Source organism: Lutra lutra, chromosome 8 (assembly GCF_902655055.1).
Source record: "Lutra lutra chromosome 8, mLutLut1.2, whole genome shotgun sequence".
NCBI classification, from domain to species: domain Eukaryota; kingdom Metazoa; phylum Chordata; class Mammalia; order Carnivora; family Mustelidae; genus Lutra; species Lutra lutra.
This window is the reverse complement of record NC_062285.1, coordinates 129,512,864-129,537,325: the sequence shown is the minus strand read 5'-3', so window position 1 is coordinate 129,537,325 and position 24,462 is coordinate 129,512,864. Positions and strand designations below refer to the sequence as shown.

The 24,462-nt window shown below is 40.5% G+C and overlaps 1 protein-coding gene across 1 annotated transcript in view; it reads left to right on the top strand.

Moving 5' to 3' along the window:
• The first annotated feature begins 4,892 nt into the window (after window positions 1-4,892).
• The window catches only part of CRY1 (cryptochrome circadian regulator 1), a 100,224-nt gene continuing 80,654 nt past the window's right edge, over window positions 4,893-24,462 (top strand). The window contains 1 exon segment of the mRNA XM_047739582.1: window positions 4,893-5,050. Coding sequence (XP_047595538.1) covers window positions 4,893-5,050 — 158 coding nt within the window.

The following is a 24,462-nucleotide window of genomic DNA, read 5'->3' as shown; positions in this document are numbered from 1 at the left end:
GGGGCACCTGGGTGGCTCAGTGGGTTAAGCCTCTGCCTTCAGCTCAGGTCATGATCTCAGGGTTCTGGGATCGAGCCCCGCATTGGGCTCTCTGCTCAGCGGGGAGCCTGCTTCCTCCTCTCTCTCTGCCTGCCTCTCTACCTTCTTGTGATCTCTATCTGTCAAATAAATACATAAAAAAAAAAAAAACCACACAGTAAAGCCAACAAGGAATGTTTCATAAAAAGAATTATTATCACTGGGAATTTATAATTAATGATAATGGGGCAGGGAGGGGACCATGATGAATACCCCAGGCCTGAGGGAGAGTACCTAAAGAAGGACAAATTTGGAGGAGTGTTAGGGGTTTTTTCTAAGGGTGGGAAAAAACTCATTGGAGAGGTGTGGTTGTAACTGAATGAGCTGAACATATACTCTACTCCTTCATTATTTGTGTTTTGGTAACATATCCCCAGATCACCTCTGCCAGATGGGGTCATGAGAGACTACAGGTCTTCACTTTAGAGGCTTACACACTTTTACCAAGGGTGCTCATGAAATTGAAGAGGTATTGATCCAACATTGTTGGCGGTTAAAATGTCTAACAGGACTCTTGGTAGGTGTTTTTGAGCCTGTGTCAGGGTTGTGCTCATAGAGGTCTAGCATTTTTACATAGTAGAAAAGGCTTAGAAATCATCTGTCCAATCTGCTGGTTTTATAGATGAATTAATCAGGCTAAGAAAGCATAAGTACTAGTTTGAGATCACCAACTAATTACTGGCTAGCTGAGATAATTACCTAGTCTCTTCTTCTTAATCCCATACTCTTTCTACCCCATGATATTGGAGCCAACCAGAACTTCACACATTTCTGACAATGCTCTACCCCTTTAAATGTAAATACTCACTCTGAAAAAGAAGGGGAGTGGTGATATCAATGAGGGATAATATACATAAACAAGGAGTTTGGATTCAGAAACAGTCTTGGTTTTTCATCTTGTTAAACTAGTTGTTTGTATTTCTGAGCTTTAGTGTCTTCATCAGGAAAGCAGGTGTTGGGTCCCCCAAAATTGGGTACCCCAATAATGGGTCTGTGATTAAAGGAGCAAGACTGATACAAAGTGAAGGTCAAGCAAAGCTTTATTTCGCGCCAAGCATCAGGAATCATACCGACCGTCAAACAGACCAGTCGGGGCCACCCCTCCAGAGAGGACGACCCCTCCCTGCTTTCCAGACTAACTTTTATAAAGCAAAGGCCATGTTGTTGGGCCTGGCCACACATAGGTGGCCAATGAGATTGTAACACACACACAGGAAACTCCACAGTGATGCTAGGTGACCAACTGAATTACAATTTACCCTAGTAGACATTTGATTTAGCCTATCACACCTTGGTTAGGATTGATGCCAAAAGGCTCCCAAAGGGCGGGGGCCCATACTCCTTGGTAGCTAGGAGACAGTATGCACCCCCCACTGATTGAATACCTCCACCTGGCCTGACCCACCCTTGTACTTGGACTTTGTTACATGGGACTGGTTTCCCGGACTTGCTTTTAAATAAGTTCCCCTGGGGGTGCAGGCAAGGTCAATTTAAGCTTTCCAGCAAAATGGCAGTTCAACTGGGGTGGGGCTGCTCTGGCTGAATAGGCCCTTACACAGGTAAATTAATAAATAATAAGTTGCCTCAGAAGATTATTATGAGGGCTAATAATAACCCAACGTGCGTAGCACATAGTAGGTGCTCAATAAATCACAGCAGTTATAAAATGGTTACTCTTTCCCTGTAATAGATAAATTAACCACCTGTGTGCCATAAAAACCCTTAGTCTTTGAAAAATGCACAGTTGACAGTACTGACATTTTTCTAATAAATCAGTACTTTTCTGTGTAAATGAAAGTTACACACACACCCACACACAGCTGCCCGTTAGAAAACAAAAAATCTGTCTTTATTAAATGAAAAATTGGCAAACCTAAGTCCACTCTACACAAATCAGTATTCTCTCTCCATTTTAATTTCATCTGATTGCTTGAAAACAATTCTTATGTCTTTAGGCATAATCTACTTACTTTAAAACTGCCTAAAATGAAACACGAAACACTGTATTTTAAAAAGTACAAGAGACCCTGGAGAATGAGGCAATCCAAGTGAGGGCACAGCTCTGCTTGCACATCCTATGGATAGAGGATGGATCCTTCAGAGTAGTAATCACCCAAGGCTCATCTCCACTGATAAAAATAAGAAATATTTAATACTTTATAGTGAACAAAGGGTTTTCATATATATAACTTTAAATGCTCTTAAGAAATCAAAGAAGGGATGCTATGCCTTTTTTATGACAATAGAAGCAGGCAGGGTTAGAGAAGACTATCCAGATATTGGCTGACTATGATTGAATTTACAGTATTGTTGTATTAGTTTGCTAGAACTGCTATAACAAAGTACCACAAAATGAGTGGCTTAGAACAACAGGAATTTATTGTCTCATCATTCTGGAGGCTGGAAATCTGAAATCAAAGTGTTGGGAGGGTCATGTCCCCTCTGAAGGTGCTAGGGAAGGAACTGTTCCAGGTCACTCTCCTAGCTTTGAATTGTTCTTGGCTTATGGTAGCATGACTCCAATCTTCACATGGCATTCTCTTTGTCTGTGAGTCTGTCTCTGTGTCCAAATTTCTAAATTTGTAAGTACACTAGTCATATTGGATTAGGGCCCACCCTAATGACATCATCTTAACTCGATCATCTGCAAAAACCTTATTTCCAAGTAAGGGCACATTCACAGGTACTCGGGGTTATATGAATTTTAGAAGGACACAACTCAACCCGTAACAATTGCCATAACTTCCCTCCTTTTAACCTTGGTGGCAGAGAGCATTCATTCATTCATTCACTCACTCATTCAATGAACATTGCAATGCATATGCATCAGGCTCTAAACTGGGTATTGATGATTCAGAAAACAAGCTGGACAGCCACCCTGTCCTTGAGAGGAAATCAGAGACACGTCATTATGATAATAAACACTATTATTGAACACCCACTTCACGCTAGGAATCGAAGTAGGTACTTTTCATTTAATCTTCACCACAGTATGTTAATGTTTCAGAGACACACCTGGAGAGAGGGGTGTACGTCCTAAATCTGCTCTGGATGACAGGGGTATTTTCGCAAATTAGGTAGCACGTTCATCTGAGTCTAAAAGGATGTGTAGAAATATACTAGGTAGCTGAAAGGTTGCTATGGTGAATAGCACATTCCAAAGAAGAACATTTTATAAAGGAAAAAATAGCACGTTTGAAGGTTAAGAGATGTATCGTAAATTCCACCGGGGCTGAGATTTTTGTCTATTTCTCTCCTGTGCCTCGGGCACTTTGAGCAGTGCCTGGCTCATTCGGTAATCGCTTAATCAATAAAAGGGCATCACAAGTCGATAGGAATGACCTGGCCTGATGCTCACTGTCGCTCTAGTACACTAAGGATGAGAAATCACGGCTGACAGGTTGAAAATACATAGATAGAATTAAGGTATTCCAGGTGCCTGGCACCTGCCATGCCCATTATCCCTACTCCCCAGAATGCGTCAGAGGGAACCACACCACGAGGGCCGGAAGAATGGCGCGGGGTGGGGGGGGCGCCAGCTCCACACACTCCAAAGTCGGGCTCTTTAGCTAAAGCTGCACTTAAGCACAAGGCTGGGCTTGAAGTCTAACGAGCTTTCTTCTCTCCTTTCACCCCATCCCGCGCTCATTCCCCGCCGAACTCCCTCGCCGATTACTGGATGGCACCCGGCTGTATCCAGGCCTTCCCGGAACGCCACAGGAGGAATCCCAGAGCGCGCTCCAGATCCCGGGCCGCGCGCTCGGGACAGCCGGCCGCGCCCTCCTTCCCTCTGGAACGCAGCGAGAGCGCACGCGCGCCATCTCAGCCGAGCGCGCGCCCGCGAGCTCCCTGCAGCCCCGTGCTCATCCGGGTCTCAGAGAGCCTCAGCCAATAGGGGATGCTCACGGCCTCCAGAGGCGGGGCTAAGGCTTCCCTCACATGGGGCCTGCGGTCACCGGGCGAGCTTGTAGACGACCAGTCGGAGGAGAAAAAGGGCAGAGGAAGGGAGTTTAGAGTCTCAGTGAAGGTCGACGGCTTTGAGACCAAGCAGCTGCCGCCCCCTAGGAGCGACTGAATCCCGAGCAGATTCCTCAGTCAGAGCCGCTGTAGTAAACACACTTCAGAAACGTGAGGTGCCGGGGGTCACGTGGGGAGCGCGCGCTCCAATGAGGATCCGGGGGCGGGGCCGAGGCCGCTGACGCGGCGGTGGCAGTGGAGTCACCCGGGCAGCCTCGGGACCGGTCACCGGCCGGCAACCGTCCAGCGGCCTCGACCACCGCCTCCGTGCTCACTGCTCTTCCCCGGCCCGAGAGACAGCGTGGCCGACTGTGGCTGGATCCCCTCTCATCCCTCTCGGTGGCTCGCCTCGGGCGGGCCGTTTTCGCCTCCGGGGCTGCCTCGGTGGGGCGAGGTTTCCGTGACGAACCTCCTGGGGCTGCCGGGGCCGGTCGGGGCCGTCGTGGCGGCTCGGGCTCGTGGAACGTACTCACTCCCCGGGCTCCGAGGCCCTCGAAGCGATGCGCCTCGTGCCGGCCGTTGCTGCGGGCGCCGGCTCCTAAAGGGCGTCACACCCGGACTCCGCTGACGGCAGCCTCCATTCATCTCCCAGCTGCGAGTCCCGCGCCCTCTCCTCCTCCGGCCCCTTCCGCGGATTCATTTTTTCCCTTTTTCCCCGTCCGCCGCCCTCTCCCCTCTTCTTGGGTGTGGCGGCTCCCTGGAAGCAGAGGTGTCGGGTATGAGCCGGCCCTTCCTTCCTTGAGTTTCTCGGTGGGGGAACTGGGCGAGGACACGCCCGCCGCCGCCGCGCCCCCGGGATGGGGGTGAACGCCGTGCACTGGTTCCGAAAGGGGCTCCGGCTTCACGACAACCCCGCCCTGAAGGAGTGCATTCAGGGCGCCAACACCATCCGCTGCGTCTACATCCTCGACCCCTGGTTCGCCGGCTCCTCCAATGTAGGCATCAACAGGTGGCGGTAAGTCGGAGTCCCTTGGGAAATGGGGATTTCGGAGTCCCTTGGGAAATGGGGATTTCGGGGCTGAATGAATCAGGACTTGACCTGCAATCGGCGAATCTGAGAACTCAGACCTGGGACCATTTTCAGAATTAGAGGTGCCTTGAATAGGAAATAGAATTGATTTAATAGTTCTCTGGCCGGAGCGTCCCTGCATTCGGGAACACGTTGGCCTTCGTGTGTGAGTTACGTGCCTCAGCGCTAGTGGGAACTCTTCCCCTGCGTTTATGGGGAATTCTTACCGGTGGAGTTAAACACCCTCCCGGTTCTCAGTGCCCGGTGGATGGATGGATTTTTCTTGGCCTCTTTGTGGCGTTCGAAAGGATCGCGGCTTTGCGTGTTTACGTTTGTGTGTGTCTAGGTAACTCATAGTGTGCAGAAAACCTTTCATTCAGTACAGGCGCCTCTACATCCACTTTTCTTCCACCTCGGGGTTGCCTAGGAAAAGCAAGGGAAACATGTGTTTTCTCTTTGCTCAGCTCTTCCTCTCAACTCCTCCTTGTGGCTGACTAGAGAAAACACAGTTTTTCTTTCTAGGCAAAGTATAAAGCCTTCTAGGGATCAGAGCACTGAAAAAAAAAAAATTCGACAAGCTTTATGATCTCTTCCTGAAATCGCAGGCTAGATGATTGTTAGGCCCCCTGGTGGAAATGAAAGCATTTGTTTAACAGATAGCTTATTGATCACTGCTGTATACCACGCACTGCTTTTAACAGCAGAGATAGCGCAGTGAATGAAACAAAAATTCTTAGCCCTTTCCAGCACATGTTCCAGAAAGTCAAATGTATAGTAGTGGCTGGTGATAAAAGGTGTAGAGAAATACAGAGCAGAGATAGGGGATAAAGAATACAATGGGGTGGGATTATCCTTGCAGGTTTTTTTTTTTTTAATATTTAAAGATTTTTATTTGAGAGAGTGAGTGTGAGCAAGCAGGAGCCTGGGGCAGGAGCAGAGAGAGAAGCAGAGTCCCCACTGAGCAGGGAGCCCAACTTGGGGCTCCATACCAGGACCCCAAGATCATGACCTGAGCTGAATGCAGCTCAACAGACTGAGCCACCTAGGTGCCCCTCCTTGCAGTTTTAAATATGGTGATTGGGGGGTCGCCTGGGTGGCTCAGTGGGTTAAGCCTCTGCCTTCAGCTCAGGTCATGATCCCAGGGTCCTGGGATCCAGCCCCACATCGGGCTCTCTGCCCAGCAGGGAGCCTGCTTCTCCCTCTCTGCCTGCCTCTCTGCCTACTTTTGCCTACTTGTGATTTCTCTCTCTGTCAAATAAATAAATAAATCTTTAAAAAAAATATGGTGATTGGGGAAAACTCAGAGAAGGTAGCAGTTGAACAAACCAATGAAACAGGTAATGGATTGCAGATACTTAGGGGAAAAGCATTTCAGGCGGGGGGAACAGTGAGGGAAAAGGCAGGGAAGTGGAAATGTGTTTAACCTTTGGAAGAAACAGCAAAAGAAGCAATATAAAAGGAGCAAAATAGTGGTGGTAGTAGGTGAGGTTAGAGATGAAACAGGGCCAGATTGAAAAGAGATATATATAAGGCAGTTGTCAAGATTTGAGCTTTTATTCAGAGCAAAGATGGAATGATTGCAGGATTATAAGCAGAGGAGTGGTGTAATCTCTGATCACAGTTCTGGATTGGGAGGAGAAGGTGGACAAGAAACAGGAGGCTGTTGCATTCTTCAGGTGAGAGATGGTAGTGGCTTGTACCACAGTGATAGTGGTGGATGTAGTGAGAAATAGTCAAATATTGAGTATATTTTGAAGGAAGAATCCATAGTGCTGGGTTCCTGGGTGGCTCAGTTGGTTAAACGACTGCCTTCTGCTCAGGTCATGATCCTGGAGTCCTAGGATCCAGTCCCGCATCATCATCATCATCATCATCATCATCATCATCATCATCGGGCTTCCTGCTCAGCAGGGAGTCTGCTTCTCCCTCTGACCCTCCCCCCTCTCATGTGGTCTCTCTTGGCAGATTGTATATGTGTATTAGAGAGAGAAGGAATTAGGAATTATTTCAGAATTGCTGGTTTGGGGAACTAGGCTAAAGCTGCACGTGGCAAAGAAAGTGAAGTTATTTGCAGAAGCCATTGGGAGGGTGATTGGAATTCTCTTTTGGACTCATTAAGTTTGAAATGTTTATTATACATCCAAGTAGAGATGGCTGTTTGACAGTTGGATATATCAGGAGTTCAGGAGAGAGTTCCAGATAGGAGGTATAAATTGGAGAGTCATTAGTTTGTAGATAGTATTTAAAGCCATTTATTCATTCATCCTTTCATTGAACAAATATTTGTCATGCATCTACTACATGCCAGGCATTGTTTTAGGTTCAGGGCATTCAGCATTAACAAAAATAGCTAAAAAAAATCCCTATCCTGTTAAATTTTAGTGGAGTCATGAGACTTTGTGAGAACATAAGGAAGTGAGTGTAGATAGAAAACAGAGCAGGTCCAAGGACAGAGCCTTGGATTCTCTAATGTGTAGAAATTGTGGAGCTGTGGAAGAATTAGCACAGGAGATTGAGAAGGAGTATCTAGTAATATGAGAAGAAAACCCAGAAGAGTATGGTGTCTTAGAGGCCAAGTAAAGAAAGTATTTCCAAGAGCTTGCTTTACCTATGTCACGTGTTGCTGATAGGTCAAGTGAGATGAGGACTAAAAATTAAGAATCTTATTTAGGATTTTGAGGTCATTTATAGTCTTGACTAGAGTGGTTTTGGTAGTGTCAGAGGCAGAGCCTTTCTGGAATGGCGAAGAGGCTGAGAGGAGAGAATTTGGGGGACAACTTCTACAGATAGCTCTTTTAGGGAGTTTTGATAGAAGGGGATCAGAAAAATGATGAGGGGCCTGGATTGGAATGTGAACTCAAGAGAGGATTTTTTTTTTTTTCAAGATTGGCGAAATTACAGAATGTTTGTGTGCTGATGGGAATGATACAGCAACTATATATGAAAGCATTCAGCAGAATTGATGTCATTAACATAGATTCTGGGAAAAGATAAATGTAATATATTTTAATGTATTAATAAATATCTTAAATAATATAGTAATAACTTTTTCATAAAACTGTTAAAGAGGTTTAGATAACAAATGTAAAATGCTTAAAATGTGACTGGTAAGTGTTTTTTTTATTTGCTACTGAATTGAAAGCCCTAGGTGAATAATATCTAATTACATGTTTGCGGTCAGTTTCTTCTAGAACATTTGGTAAGTTTATAAAATCTAGACTATAAGCTTCTGTAGGATAGGGGTTATATGTTATCTTTATATACCCAGCAACTCACATTGTCAAATGAAATAAAGCTTGTAAGCACAGTAGGAGTAATCCCATATTTTCCTTTTTTTAATTCCCATATTTTTCTTTTTAAAAGATTATTTTTAACTACTAAGTATTGCCCTCTATGAAAGATGGGTAAGATGTAAATAATGAATAGAGAGACTTTTTTCTTTTACTAAAGACTAAGTTATAAAAAGGTAGGGACAGTGTTTTATTTAGTCTGTTTTTATAGCACTGAATTCCATGCTTTTTATATAGTTGTAGCTCAGTTGCTGTTCATTGAATGAGATGACATCCAGAAGTCAGTTATTTTATACTTAAAAAACTTTATTCATTTCCTTATTGACCATAGGATAATGTGCAGTCTCCTTAGTTGGCATTCAGGCTATCTGGTGGGTTTCTACCTTCTTACCTTCATTCCATTTCCTTTAGTCACAGAATTTCCTAGATTTTTGGATTAGATTTAACGAAGTTTATTTTACCTAAGTAAATTAACAAAACTACCTTTTTTTGTTTTTTGTTTTTGTTTTTTTAAGTAGGCTCCATGCCCAGCATGAAGCCCAGTGCAGGGCTTGAACTCACAATCCTGAGATCAAGACCTGAGCTGAGATCAAGAGTCAGACACCCAACCAACTGAGCCACCCAGGCACCCCCCAAAATTACCTTTCAACACTGCCATCATTTCATTTAAAAAGGATGCTTTAACATTTAAAAAAAGAAAGTTCGAAGGACATTTTTGGAAAGTAAAGGACAGTCCTTTGACTTGAATAAATTAAGCTTTATGAAAATTCACTTTGCCTCATCAGTGAAAATACCTTGAATTTGTCATATTTGGGATTGAGTGATTCAAAATGTTTCAGTTCCAGCTCAGTTGGTAGAGCATGCCACTCTTGATCTCAAGGTTGTGAGTTCAAGCCCCACTTTGGGGGTGGAGCCTACTTAAGAAAAAAATTTCATTTCCATCCCTTCCTTATCTCTTATTCAAATTATACCACACAAAAACTTATATATGAATGTTTTTTTTTTTTTTAGATTTTATTTATTTATTTGACAGAGAGAAATCACAAGTAGGCAGAGAGGCAGGCAGAGAGAGAGGAGGAAGCAGGCTCCCCGCTGAGCAGAAAGCCCGATGTGGGGCTCGAACCCAGGACCTGGGATCATGACCTGAGCCGAAGGCAGCGGCTTAACCCACTGAGCCACCCAGGCGCCCCCTTATATATGAATGTTAATAGGACTATTATTTTAATAATTTGCTGTTATTCATAATAGTCAAAGGGCAGAAACAACCTGAATGGCCATCTACTGATGAATGGCTAAAATATGTTATATCCATACAATGGAGTAATATTCAATCATAAAAAAGAAATTAAGTACTGATACAACATGGATTAACCTTAAAAACATTATGCTATGTGAAGAAGCCAGTCTCAAAATTTTACAAATGATTTGATTACATTTCTATGAAATGTCTAGAATAGGCAAATATGTAGAGACAGAGGGTAGATTAGTGGCTTCTTAGGGCTAACTGGGTTAGTTGGGAGGTGGTAGCTAAGGGGCATAGGGTTTCTTTTTGAGGTGATGAAACTGTTCTAGAAGGTGATGGCTGCACAACTCTTTGAATATACTAAAAAAAAGTAGAATTATACATTTAAAAGTCTACCCACCCCTTTGAGGTCCAGTCCACATGCTGCCTTTTCCATAATACATTTTTTATCATGTTTTCTGGATTTCATAGTCTTGTGAACTCTTGCGTCATTTTTTGGTATTGCTTCCCATATCACCATTAAATACCATTAAAAAGAAGTAAATACTTCTTTAATTTGTAAATATTGATATAGTCCTCATATATTCATTTCTCCTTCATTTAACAGATTGCAATTCTTTTTCCTGAAGAGAAGGTACCATTTCATTCAAACACAAATTTATTTTTCATTCATATTTATGGCAGGCACTATTTTGTTACTGGAGATACAACAGTGAATAAGAGAAGGTCCCTCCCCTTGAGATCCTTCTAGTCTAGGAGGACAAACAGGCAATAAAACAAATAGAATATGTCAGGTGGTGGTAAGTATAATGGAGAGAAATAAAGCAGAGTGTGAGAACAGAGACCTAAAGAAAGGGAGGTAACAAGGCTGTACAGATATTTGGGGAAAGAGCTCTCTCTGTGTTCACAGTGTCCTGTACAAGTAGATATTTGATAAATATTCTTAAAATTTTCTTTGTTAAGTCTAGCATTTAGGAATGTGAGAGTTACTTCATTTAACTTTGATGCTAATGTGTATCTTAAACTTGTAATTCAGAGAAATAATTTTTAGTGAAGAAATTATTTTTGACATTTAAACTTCAACGTGTTTAAAACACAGTTGACATTATCACATGTAGATTCTCTTAATTTTCAGTAACCAAATCTATAAATGTACCTACATCCTTACCCATTCTTTCCTTCTATAGTCTGATTTCAGTAGAAGAGATATTGCTTTCCTTATTCAAAACCAGTCTTTTCAGCTATATCCCATTTTAAACTTATGTTTTTAACAGCTTATTGGCGTACGGTTGACAAAAATTGTATATATCAAGGTGTTCTGCATGATGTTTCCCACACACACACACACACTGTCACTCTCATTTTGATGATTTATTCTCTTATCCTTTCTTTAACCTCTTTTTGGTTTATTCCAGTCAGCACTTAAACATGCATAAGTCCCAGTTCTGTAAGAACAAGAAAACCAACAGGGGAAGAAAACCTACCCTTGAGTATGTTCCTCTCCTGTAACTCTGTTTCTCAGCTTATTTATATAGCCAAACTTAATGAACAAGATGTCTAATATTGGCTGACTTCATTTCTTTATCTTCTACTTACCCTTCTTCAGTCCACTCCTAGTCTGGGTTCCACTGCATCTGCTCCACCAAGACAGTATTCATCCAAAGGATACTTTAAAACTTTTCATTCCTTGACTTTTTACCATGTTTGACACTTTTGACCATACTTTCTTCTTCTTCCCCTTGCATTGGTTAGAGGGCCTTCCTCTTGTTTTTGTTTTTTTTGTTTTTTTTTTTTTCTGCCAAGCTATTAGTGTTCTTCCTTTACTTCTCTTTTTCTGTTCAGCTCTTAAATGCCCCTCAGGTCTCTGATCACCCTTTTTTTTTTCATTTTACATAATTCCTAGGCAGTCTTATCTCTTCAGAAAGTCAGTTTGCATCTGTTTGCTCAGAATTCAAATCAGCATCTTCAGCTCATATCTCTCTCCTGATCCTCAGATATGCATCCATTATATATAGATTTCCTGTCTATTTGAATGTATTATAGAGTCACCTGGGTGGCTCAGTCATTAAGTGGCTGCCATTGGCTCAGGTCATGATCCCAGGGTCCTGGGATCCCACATCAGGCTCCCTGTTCAGTGGGGAGCCTGCTTCTCCTGCTCCTACTCCTCCTGCCTATGTTTCCTCTCTCACTGTGTGTCTCTCTGTCAGATAGATAGATAAAAATCTTTTAAAAATGTATGTATTATATTACCTTAAACTCACCTTGTTCAAAACAGGGATCATCAGGGCACCTAGGTGGCTCAGTTGGTTAAGTATCAGAGTCTTGATTTTTGGTTCAGGTCATGATCTCAGGGTTGTGAGTTGAAGCTCTGTGTCAGGCTCCATGCTGGGTGTGGAGGAGATCTTTTTCTCTCCCTCCTCCTCTGGCCCACCCCCAACCCCCTCTCTAAAAAAATTAAAAACCACAAAGATCATCTTCTCTATTATCTCTATCTCAAAAACACAGGACTTTTCCTGTGTGTCTTATCTTCATAAATAATAACACCATTTGACCAGTTGCTCAATTATATATTACTTCATTTAACAAATATTGAGTTTGTACTGTGTGCCAACCACTTTGTTAAGTTCTGTGGGTAAATGGAAGTCACATAATTTCTCTGCCCTCAGAAGGTTTACAGTATAAAGAGGGATTTATTCAGAAATAAAATAACCGGGGCGCCTGGGTGGCTCAGTGGGTTAAGCCGCTGCCTTCGGCCCAGGTCATGATCCCAGGTCCTGGGTTCGAGCCCCACATCAGGCTTTCTGCTCAGCAGGGAGCCTGCTTCCTCCTCTCTCTCTGCCTGCCTCTTTGCATACTTGTGATTTCTCTCTGTCAAATAAATAAATAAAATCTTAAAAAAAAAAAAGAAATAAAATAACCACAGAAGTACATTCTTCTGTCTCCACTGTCAGTTTAGCCCATACCACCATCCTTTTGGCTAGATTATTTGAGTGGTTTATAAACCATTGTCCCCCTTGCCCTTCTCTAATTCATTCTGTATACAGCAACCAGAATGATCCCTTGAAATTGCTTATCTGTTCATGTCCTTTATTCTTTTAAATCCTTCACTGACATTTCTTTACCTTTGGGTTAAAGTTCAAAAGCTGTAGCATAGTTTAAAATCCCTGTGTAATCTAGTCCTTTGCTTCTTTTTCTAGCCTTAGAGGATTTCTTCACAGAGGCATATGAACTGAGGCTTGAAGTATGAGATGAATCTTAATAAACACAGAATAGAGGGAAGGAATTCCATCGAGGATGAGGGGCAAAAGTTTCAGGCTAAGGAAATAACATGAGGGAAGGCACAGTATTCTGATACTGGTATAGATGTTGGTGTAACGGAGTCATATGGTGCATGAAAAGACAGGAGGTATTGTTTAGTACTCTGGATGGTTTTGCCTGACTCAAACAGGCTTAAGCAGAAAGAGAGTTTATTGGTAAATATAATTGAACAGCCCAAGGGAATGTGGCTCCAGACATGGGTTAGTGCTAGGGCTCAGAAGATATCACCAGGACCAAATTTCCCTCTTTGCATCTCCAAACTTCACTTATTCTGGGTTGGCTTCTCAGGCTTTCCTCTGGTGGTGAAATATAGCAGTGGTAGTTATGGTAGTAAAAAGCATATGCCTCTGCCCCAGAAGTCTCAGCAAAAGCCTGTGGTACTTCAGTGGCTCTGTTTGGACCAATTTATGAACCAGTCATTGTGAGCATCTGTGTGAGCTGTAGTTGTGTGCCTCATGGGTGGAATCAACTCATTTGGACTGAAGTAACTGAAATAGAATGAGTAGAAAATAGGTAGATGTCCTAAGAGAGCAGATGCCTATTACGTAAGAACTCAGATCAGAGGATGGGACCAAGTCAGAAAAACTTGGACTCCTGTTTGAGGAAATATGCTTTGGCAGTTGAGTGAATGATAGAGGAAAGAGATAGTAGAGCAGTATGGAGGCTTTATCAATAGTCCACTGAAAGATAATATAGGCCTTAATTAGGGAAGAGTCTGTGAGGAAGGGGAACATGCAAGAGAGTGATTGTAAAGGTCCAACGGACAGTTTAGGTGACTGTCAAAAAGGCAGTTTCAGAGAGGCAGTAGAGTGCAAGATTCACATGCTTTGTGCCTCTTTGACAATGAGCTATTAAGTTAGAGAACACAGGAATAGACCATATTTAGATGAGGAAAGAATGAGTTTCGTTCAGGTCATTGCTGAATCTGAGGTACTGCTAAGATATCAACATGGGAAATGGAGAAAATAGAAGTTCAAGTTTAGGGATTATAGACATTAGAACTGGATATGGGAATAATTCCTATATAATTAATGGGTGAAGCACAACTGATGATACTGGGTAGAGTAAGATGCATCAAAATCTTGGTGGTTACTATATTTAAGATGAATAGAAACTGGTGAAGAGGACTGAAGAGAGGTAGAAAGAAGAGCCAGGTGAGTATCATGGAAACCAAAAGTGGCAAGAATTTTTCTTCATTGTGCTGAAGACGGCAGATTAGGATGAATTTTGACAGTTATGTGGGAAGAATACTCAGTGACTTGAAAACAGGTGGAAGAAATGACTGCATGTCATGAATGCTGGGTGGTAGACCCTCTGGGATATAAAGGTCCCTCCAGCAATTACATTATTCTAATTTAGGGATATGTTCTTTTGTTCTTGATTGACTAGACTGCTTTACAACTCTGTAGCAAAGTGTAGATAAAAGTTATGGTGCTGGACAGTCAGAATGGCTAAAATTAACAACTCAGGAGCAACAGATGCTGGTGAGGATTTGGAGAAAGGGGAACCCTCTTACACTGTTGGTGGAAATGCAGACTGGTACAGCTCCTCTGGAAAACAGTATGGAGGTTCCTTAAAGAGTTAAAAATTGAGCTACTGTACAACCCAAAAATTGCACTACTAGGTATTTATCCAAAGGATACAAACATAGTGATTCAAAGGGACACATGCACCCCTATATTCATAGCAGCAATGTCCACAATAACCAAAATATGGAAAGAGCCCAGATGTCCATCAACAGATGAATGGATAAAGAAGATATGGTGTATATATACAATGGAATATTATGCAGCCATTCAAAAACCAAAATCTTGACATTTGTAATGACGTGGATGGAACACATACAGGTATATACACAGTGGAATATTACTCAGCCATCAAAAGAATGAAATCTTGCCATTTGCAATGATGTGGATGGAACTAGAGGGTATGATGCTAAGCAAAATAAGTCAGAGATAGAAAAATATGATTCCACTCTTATGTGGAATTTAAGAAACAAAACTGGTGAATATAGGGGAAGGGGAGGAAAAATAAAATCAGATGAAATCAGAGAGAAACAAACCGTAAGAAACTCATAACTGTAGGAAACAAAATGCGGGTTGTTAGAGGGGAGGTAGGTGGGAGAGGTGGGGTAAATGGCGATGGGCATTAAGGAGGGCGCTTGATGGATTGAATACTGGGTGTTATATGCAAGTGATGAATCAAATTCTACCTCTGGGGGAAAGAGATTTACGGTGCTGGGAAAACTGAACAACTACTTGAAAAGGAATGAAACTGGACCACTTTTGTACACTATACACAAAAATAAACTCAAAATGGATTTAAGACCTAACTGTGAGTAAAACTGTAAGATACCTGGCACAGACAGTAATTTCTTTGACATCAGCAGTAGAAACATTTTTCTAGATGTGTCTTCAGGCAGGAGAAAAAAAAGCAAAATTAAACTATTGGGACTACACCAAAATAAAAAGCTTTTGTGGGGCACCTGGGTGATTCAGTGGGTTAAACCTCTGCCTTTGACTCAGGTCATGATCTCAGGGTCCTGGGATTGAGTCCTGCATTGGGCTCTCTGCTCAACAGGGAGCCTGCTTCCCCCTCTCCCTCTGCCTGCCTCTCTGCCTACTTGTGATCTCTCTCTCTCTCTGTCAAACACATAAATAAAATCTTTTAAAAAAGATAAAAAATAAAAAGCTTTTGCGTGGTGATGGAAACCATAAGCAAAACAAAAAGGCAATTTGTGAAAGAAGACATTTGCAGGTGATATATCTGATAAAGAGTTAATATCCAAAATATATGAAGAATTTACACACTCGGCACTCAACAAACAATTTGATTAAAAAACAGTCAGAGGACCTGAATAGACAGTTTTCTAAAGAAGACATACCCCAATGTTGATAGCAGCAATGGCCACGGTCGCCAAACTGTGGAAAGAACCAGATGCCCTTCAACGGATGAATGGATAAGGAAGATGTGGTCCATATACACTATGGAATATTATGCCTCCATCAGAAAGGATGATACCCAACTTTTGTAGCAACATGGACGGGACTGGAAGAGATTATGCTGAGTGAAATAAGTCAAGCAGAGAGAGTCAATTATCATATGGTTTCACTTATTTGTGGAGCATAACAAATAGCATGGAGGACAAGGGGAGTTAGAGAGGAGAAGGGAGTTGGGGGAAATTGGAAGAGGAGGTGAACCATGAGAGACTATGGACTCTGAAAAACAATCTGAGGGGTTTGAAGTGGCGGGGGGGGTGGGAGGTTGGGGGAACCAGGTGGTGGGTATTGGAGAGGGCACGGATTGCATGGAGCACTGGGGTGTGGTGCAAAAACAAGGAATACTGTTACGCTGAAAATAAAAAATAAAAAAATGAAAAAAACAAAAAAGACATACAGATGGCCAACAGGTACATGAGAAGATGCTCAACATCACTCATCATCAGGGAAATGCAAATCAAAACCACAATGTGATATCACCTCACACCTGTCAGAAAGTCTAAAATTCAAAACACAAGAAGCAAGTGTTGGTGAAGGTGTAGAGAGAAAGGAACCCTGTGCACTATTGGTTGGAATGCCAATTGGTGCAGCCACTGTGGAAAACAGTATGGAGATTCTTCAAAAAATATATGATCCAGTAATTCCACTACTGATTATTTACTCAAAGAAAATGAAAACATTCATTTAGAGAGATGTGTGTACCTCTGTGTTTGTTGCAGGATTATTTGCAGTAGCCAAGACATGAAGCAACCCATGTGTCCATTGATAAGATAAATGGATAAAGGAGATGTGGCACACACACACAGACATACACATACAGTGGAATTTTACTCAGCCATAAAAAATAATGAAATCTTGCCATTTGTAACAATATGGATGGACCTAGAAAGTATAATGCTAAGTGAAATAAGTCAGTCAGAGGAAGAAAAATACCATATGATTTTACTCATATGTGGAATTTAAGAAATGAACAAAGGAAAAAGAGTCCAACAAAAAAACCAAACTTGTGTGCCTGGGTGGCTCAGTTGGTTGAGCAGCTGCTTTTGGCTCAGGTCATGGTCGGAGAGTCCCAGGATTGAGTCCCACATCAGGCTCCCAGCTCCGCAGGGAGTCTGCTTCTTCCTCTGACCTTCTTCCTGCTCATGCTCTCTCTCTCTCTCTGAAATAAATAAAATATCCCAAAAAACCCCAAAAAACAAACAAAAAACCCAGACTCAATTACAGAGAACAAATTGATGCTTGCCAGGGACGCCTGGGTGGCTCAGTTGGTTAAGCAGCTGCCTTCGGCTCAGGTCATGATCCCGGCGTCCTGGGATCGAGTCCCACATCGGGCTCCTTGCTCGGCAGGGAGCCTGCTTCTCCTTCTGCCTCTGCCTGCCATTCTGTCTGCCTGTGCTTGCTCTCTCTCCCTCTCTCTCTGACAAATAAAAAATCTTAAAAAAAAAAAAATTGATGCTTGCCAGAGGGAGGTGGGTGTGGAGGTGGGTGAAATAGGTAAAGGGAATTAAGAGTACACTTACGTTCATGAGCACTGAGAAATTTATAGGATTGTTGAATCACTACAGTGTACACCTGAAACTGATATAACACTGTGTGTTTAATTACACTTGAAATAATTTTTTTTTAAGTTTAGATTTTAAAAACTGGTGACAGAACAAATGTTTCCTGTCCATACCGATGTAAATTTTTCCTGTTCATGTCATGCAAATGAATTTTGTAGCGTGAGCGTTGTAAATCTCTGTATGTCCAATTCTTATTTGAACCAATTTTAACATTTTACTGGTTCCTTTATTATAATGAATTAAATAAAATATCTGCCATATATGCATTTAATATTTTTATGAGAATCATGGTTTTACTGTTTTAGAAATTATACTTTGTTATAAAAGCCTTTGATAAACTTTGAGTGAGTAGCTTCAGTGACATTTTAAGATCAGAAATCAGATTATATAGGGGGTTACTGATTTTGTGTGTGTCACTGGTGTGGAAGAGGAGGGCGTGATTGAGGGATTGGTGAAGAGAGTTTTTAAGGGAGAGGTGAGACATAAGTTGGTTGCACAAATTCCAAACTGGCTGAAGAAAGTGGATTTTGGGCACATCACCAGACTTACAGTAAAGGCAGGATAATAAATAGGAAATATATAGATGAAGTGAGGCCCCAATGTAGAGTTCTTTGAATGACAGACTAAAGTGAGTTTAGAATATCTGGCTTTCTTGGGGCGCCTGGGTGGATCAGTGGGTTAAAGCCTCTGCCTTCGGCTCAGGTCATGATCTCAGGGTCCTGGGATCAGCCCCGCATCGCATCGGGCTCTCCGCTCAGCAGGGAGCCTGCTTCCTCCTCCCTCTCTCTCTGCCTGCCTCTCTGACTACTTGTGATCTCTGCCTGTCAAATAAATAAATAAAACCTTACAAAAAAAAATATCTGGCTTTCTAGATTCTAATCCCTACTCCTACTGAGTAGCAGTGGTACTGGTTTTGGGTGGGTCACTTACCCTTCATTTTATTCATTTAGGAAACATTCATTGAGAGCCTGTTTTACAGGGCACTGGGGATACAAAGATGAAAGTCAAGGTTCCTGCCCATAAGGAAGCTTTCACACCATTAAAGGACAAATAATTAGAACACAGAATGTTAAATAGGACCTCTGTAGAAATATGCAAATCTTGGGAGCACAGAGGAGAGACAGCCCTGGGGGAAGAAGGAAGAATCGGGAGTAGAGTGATTAGTGTGTGTATTGGGGGAGAGGAGGTGGGAGGAAGGAGGGAGTGAAATACTGGTTTGAGAGAAGTTCTGGAGATTCTTGAGTCAGTGTCCTAATATGAAAAGGGAAGTACCAAAAAAACTCTAATATCTGATACCTTGGCAAATAGTTCTCTAGAAAAAGCAAACATAAAAAAAAAAAAACCACATACATAAATGTATGTTAATTTGGCAGCTTTTGATGTAAGGAGAAATTCCAGATCTCAGTTCTCCTACTCACTTCTTTCTTTTTCCTTTTTTCTTTCTTTCTTCTTTCTTTTCTTTCTTTCTTTCTTTCTTTCTTTCTTTCTGCCATGAAACAACCAAATTTTATTCTTTCATAGTTCTGGAGGCCAGAAGTTCAAGTCCAAGATGTAGGCAGGGTTGGTTCCTTCTGAAGGAGAATTTGTTCCATGCTTCTCTCCTGGTTTCTGGTGATGGCCGGTCTCCTACTCACTTCTTTATCCGTATTTATTCCCTAGGTGATCTAGTTACATACTTGAATACCTCATGATTCCCTATCATGCATTTCCTGCCCTGACCTCTATCTTGAGCTCCAGGCCCACATATCCAGTGTTTTTATTGGATTCCAAGTGAGTGTCTTCAGCTTGGTTTTGCCTCCATCTTCCCCACCTACCATGGTTTCTCTGTATCGCAATAAATGGCAACATTCACCTTGGTGCTCTGCAGAATTGTAGGAGCCATCTTTTATTTCATTTCGTTTTTCCTCACAACCTCATGTCTAGTCCTTCAGCAGTTATTAGGCTTTTCCTTAAAGATAACTTTCATATCCTTTCAAATCTCACCCTTCCATTATGATCATACTATCCAAGTCACCAATATTTTTTTCAATATTTATTTACAATAGCCTCCTAACTTCTCTACTTCCTTTTTTATAGCTGCTTTCCTGGTCTGTTCCATGTGGAAGCCAGAGGAATATTTTAAAAACCTTAATCAGGTCAGGTCATTTCTATGCTCAGAATCTTCCCCTGGCTTCCAAGGTGTTTTCATTTTCTGCTTCTTTACCTGGAATATTATCTCAAACCTTATTAGCAGGGCTCATTCCTAAAGTAGCCTTTCTCAAAGAGACCTTTTCTGACCATCCTATACTTCTGACCAAGTAATTGCCCCTACTATATAACTCCCACTTTTCCCTGTCTCCTTGCCCTGTTTTAATGGCATCTCTATCACTACCTAAAATTATGTATTTATTGATTTACTTCTTTACTGTCTTGCTCCTTCAGCAAATTACACAAAAGAGGGATTGATTCATTGTTGCTTCCTTGTTATTTGTTATTGGTTCTTCAGCCCTGTAAAGGTAGTTCTCATTGGTTGGTCCAGAGATGCTTATGGGTTCCTGAAACTCTTTAGTTAAGCCCAAACTGTCTTCATTCATAGTAGTGCTAAGACATTATTTGACTTTTTAACTGCCACTCACTTGTGTATACAGTGAGTTTTCCAGATGCTGATAAGTAATGACATTATTGCTGTGATGGCTAATGGAATGCGTGCAGGTGTAGTCTTGCATTTTAAAATTTGCTCAGTTTCAATTTCTCACATAAATGTTGGTAGATATTACCTATAAGACATAGCTCTTTGGGGTTATTCAGTAATTTTTAAGAATGTAAAAGGTCCTGCAACCAAAAAGTTAACATAGGTATTCAACATGTACCTGTAGGTTAAGTGTATAAATGAATATTGTTCTGCTGATTTCATTGATGGAGTTTCATGTTGGCTTTCATGGGTAAATTACCCATAGTCTGATACTGTCTGTTTTTTTTAAAGTTGATTAAAACCTTAAAGACCCTTGTGAAGCAGTCTTGAGTACAACATTTCCTTAGTACATTTTTTCTTATGATTTATTATAAATAATTTTATTCACAGGAAATTAGAAACTTTTTTAGTGATTTGCCTTTTATCAAGCCATTTTGAAGTGTCCAGTTTAGTTTTCAATAAAACAGCTTTTTAAAAAAAATTGAAGTATACTTAACATAGTGTTACATTAGTTTCAGGTGTGCAACATAGTGATTGGACAAAAAACTGCTTTCATTTTACACTCATTTAATCAGTACATATAAAATGTAATTATGTGAGTACAGTTAAGTTTAACTGATATAAGCAGGTTTGACTCTTGATATGCCTAGAATTTTAACTGAAACAGGAATCAGGTGTGCTGGAAAGTGATAGCTTCCTTTTATCAACCTGAAATTCATCTTGGCTATCAGTGTTTGCCTTTGTTTTACAGAGGATTTGGAGAGATTGTATGGTTTCTGTGGTGGTAATAGGAAATATAATTATTAGTACTATAAAAGATGTAACTACAGGTTTTTAAGATTTGACATTTTAAAACTCTCACATATATTTGTTTCAGACTGTTTATTTGTTTTAATTGGATATTAGGGTTTCCTAGAGATGAAAGAAGGAAAAACGCTATTTTTTTAAAAAGATTTTATTTATTTATTTGACACAGAGAAAGACAGCGAGAGAGAGAGAACAGGAGCAGGGGGAGTGGGAGAGAGAGAAGCAGGCTTCCCATGGAGCAAGGAGCCCAATGCAGGGTTTGATCCCAGGACTCTGGGATCATGATCTGAGCTGAAGGCAAACGCTTAATGTCTGAGCCACCCAAGTGCCCCGAAAAATGCTATTTTAAAAATGGGATTCTATTGACTGTAGTTACTTTTGCCATTTTTATCTTATTCCAGCTTTACCTCTCAGTAACAACAATAACAAACTAAATGTCTTGATGACATTTGTGGTGTCTTTAAGTTTTGCTGTTTTAAGTGAAATAGGCCAGCAGGAATTAAAAGGCTATAGATAGAATGACTTAATATTACTATATAGTGTATATGTACTAAAGACCGTGCCTGCCAGACCTTTTATTGATATTAACATGTGATGGGTGGTCAGGTTCTCACTTTAGGCTTAACAAACCTTTTTCATTATAGGGTTTAGTGTTGCTATTTTTTGTAACGAGGGTTCTAACCTTAGGTCATATAATATGAATAGAAAGCAAAATTGATTGAATCAATGAAAAAGAAATACTAGAAAGGATTTTGTGGTATAGAAAAGGAGGAGACAAAGATGATCCCAGAAAGGGAGACAAAATCAGAAGGAGCTAGTTTGGGGGTTAAAAAATGATAAGCTTGGTTTAAGGTGTATCAAAGTTAAGGTAATGGATGGGTGCCTGTGTGGCTCAGTCAGTTAAGCATCCAACTCTTGATTTCAGCTCATGTTATGATCTCAGGGTCTTGAGATCAAGCCCTGTATGGAGTCTGCTTAAAATTCTCTCTCTCCCTCTCCCTCTGTCCTTCCTCCCCACCCGCTGTTTATGCATGTTCTTTCTCTAAAAAAAATAAAACACAAAATAAAATAAAATAGTAAAAAAATATTTTTCTATCTGCTTTTCTACTACATTTATGTTTTCAGTTATACATAATTTTTCTTCTATCTAGAATTTATATTGACACTAAGGTTGAACTTTTACTTGTTTTACCTCAAATGATGGTCATTTCCTCCAAAATGGTGATTAGTCATTCCACTACTACTAACTAATTAATATTCCTACTAAACTTACTATGAACTTACTTAGCTATATACTAAATTTTTCACATTTTGAGGTCTATTTCTAGGCTACTTAATTAAAATTTTTTTCTGATGAAGATTTAATAATTATAAATAATTTGAATAATATGAAGAAAGTTATTTCTGTATTATCAGTCCTAAGAAGTATATTATTGGTAATAGTTTAAAAATATGAAAATATGAATTCATATGAATATGTGTACATATATGTAAATTTTGGCATCTCTATTAAAAATGTAATTCATTGAACATTGCTTTGGGGGTTAAATTTTTTAGGTTTGTGAAAATGTGATCCTGTTAGCCTTGTAAAATAAATCTGTGACATTACATCCTTTTTATGCTCCCTAACAGAATAAATAGCAGGAATTTTATGTTCCATAAGGGTTTGCTAGAATTCACACATAAAGTCTTTGGGTTGGGGGCTTTTGGGAGGAGAAGGGTTCTTTTTGTAGGTATCTCAGGATATCTGTGCAGTTTACACATTATACTGTCCAAGTCACAACCCTTACTGAAAGGATTAATTTAGCTTATGACTTTGTACTCTCTCTTTTTTTTTTCACTCTATTTTCCCTCTTTCTCCTTTGGATCTAGAATTGATATCCAACCTAAGCTCTACCAATTTGGAATTTTGAAGTTTCAGAAAGGCACACAAAGACTCTAGTTGATTGGTATTGGGCCTTGACATTGAGCAGGCATAAAAAGCTAGAAGTCTTAGCATAGAAAAGTGATTATAGAAAGAAAAAAAAATGGGCACACATATAGAAAGGAACAAGTGAGACCATTCAGTTCCAAAAAAGAGCAGGAATCCTGGGTTCCTAACATTATAGAATTCTTAGCTGACTATACTCCCTGAGCACAGGTTCTGTGAGATACCCCAGTATTTTACCAATCCTTTTTTTTTTCCCTTCTGCTTGACTTAGTTTGAGTAGATTTCTGTTTATTGCAGTGAAAAAAATCCTGACTTAGAATCTATCTTTGTCATTCTTTTAGATTCTATTGGTGTTTATTAATTTTCTTAGGTTTTCTTTTCAGTTAGTTTGGTAATTTAATTTGATAATAATTTGTATTTTCCTAAAATGTCTACCATTTAATCTAGCTTATATTTTCTTATGTATTGCTAAAGTTGTGTGCACCATTCTTTTATTTTAATAATCACCAGAATTGCTGTGATAGTTTCTTTTTCACATTTACTAATAGGTATTTATATTTTTGTCTTTCTCTCTCTCTCTCTCTTTTTTTAGTTTGTTTCTTAGATTGCCAGGTGCTTTTCTATTTTATTGGTCTTTTGAAAGAACAGAAGGAATACAGAATATTGTCAAAGAGTTACTTTTACAGAAAGCATCAGGCCCAGGCAGTTTCATAGTTGGGTTCTACAGAACTTTCAGGAATATGTAACTTTGGTGCTATGAAAAGCCCTGTTCTAGAGCCTAATAAAAGAGGAGGAATCTATAGTCCAATATATCTAGGAATAAAATGTACATATTTATCAGATAGAATCCAAGAATTATATTTAAAAATATGCTCTACATGCATATTGAAAATGCAGGGATAATTCAATATTGGAAATACAGTGATACAATCTCTATACTAATAGAGCAAGGAAAAATCACAAGAGCATCGTCAGATGTCACAAAGACATTTGGTAAAGTTCAGCATTCTTCTTCTTTTTTTTTTTTTTTTTTAAGTAGGATCCATGCCCGACATGGGGCTTGAACTCAACAATACTGGGATTAAGGATTGCATGCTCTATCAGCTGAGCCAGCCAGGTGACCCCAACATTCATTCTTTTTTTAAAAAAATTTTTAATTTTTTAATAAACATATAATGTATTATTAGCCCCAGGGGCACAGGTCTTTGAATCGCCAGGTTTACACACTTCACAGCACTCACCATAGCACATACCCTCCCCAATGTCCATAACCCCACCACCCTCTCCCTACCCCCCTCCTCCCAGCCACCCTCAGTTTGTTTTGTGACATTAAGAGTCTCTTATGGTTTCCAACATTCATTCTTTTTTTTTAAATTTTTTTTTTATTTAAAAAAAATTTTTTTTTTAAGATTTTTTTTATTTGACAGAGATCACAAGTAGGCAGAGAGAGAGAGGGGAGGAAGCAGGCTTCCTGCGGAGCAGAGAGCCCAACATGGGGCCCAACACGACCGTGGGATCATGACCTGAGCTGAAGGCAG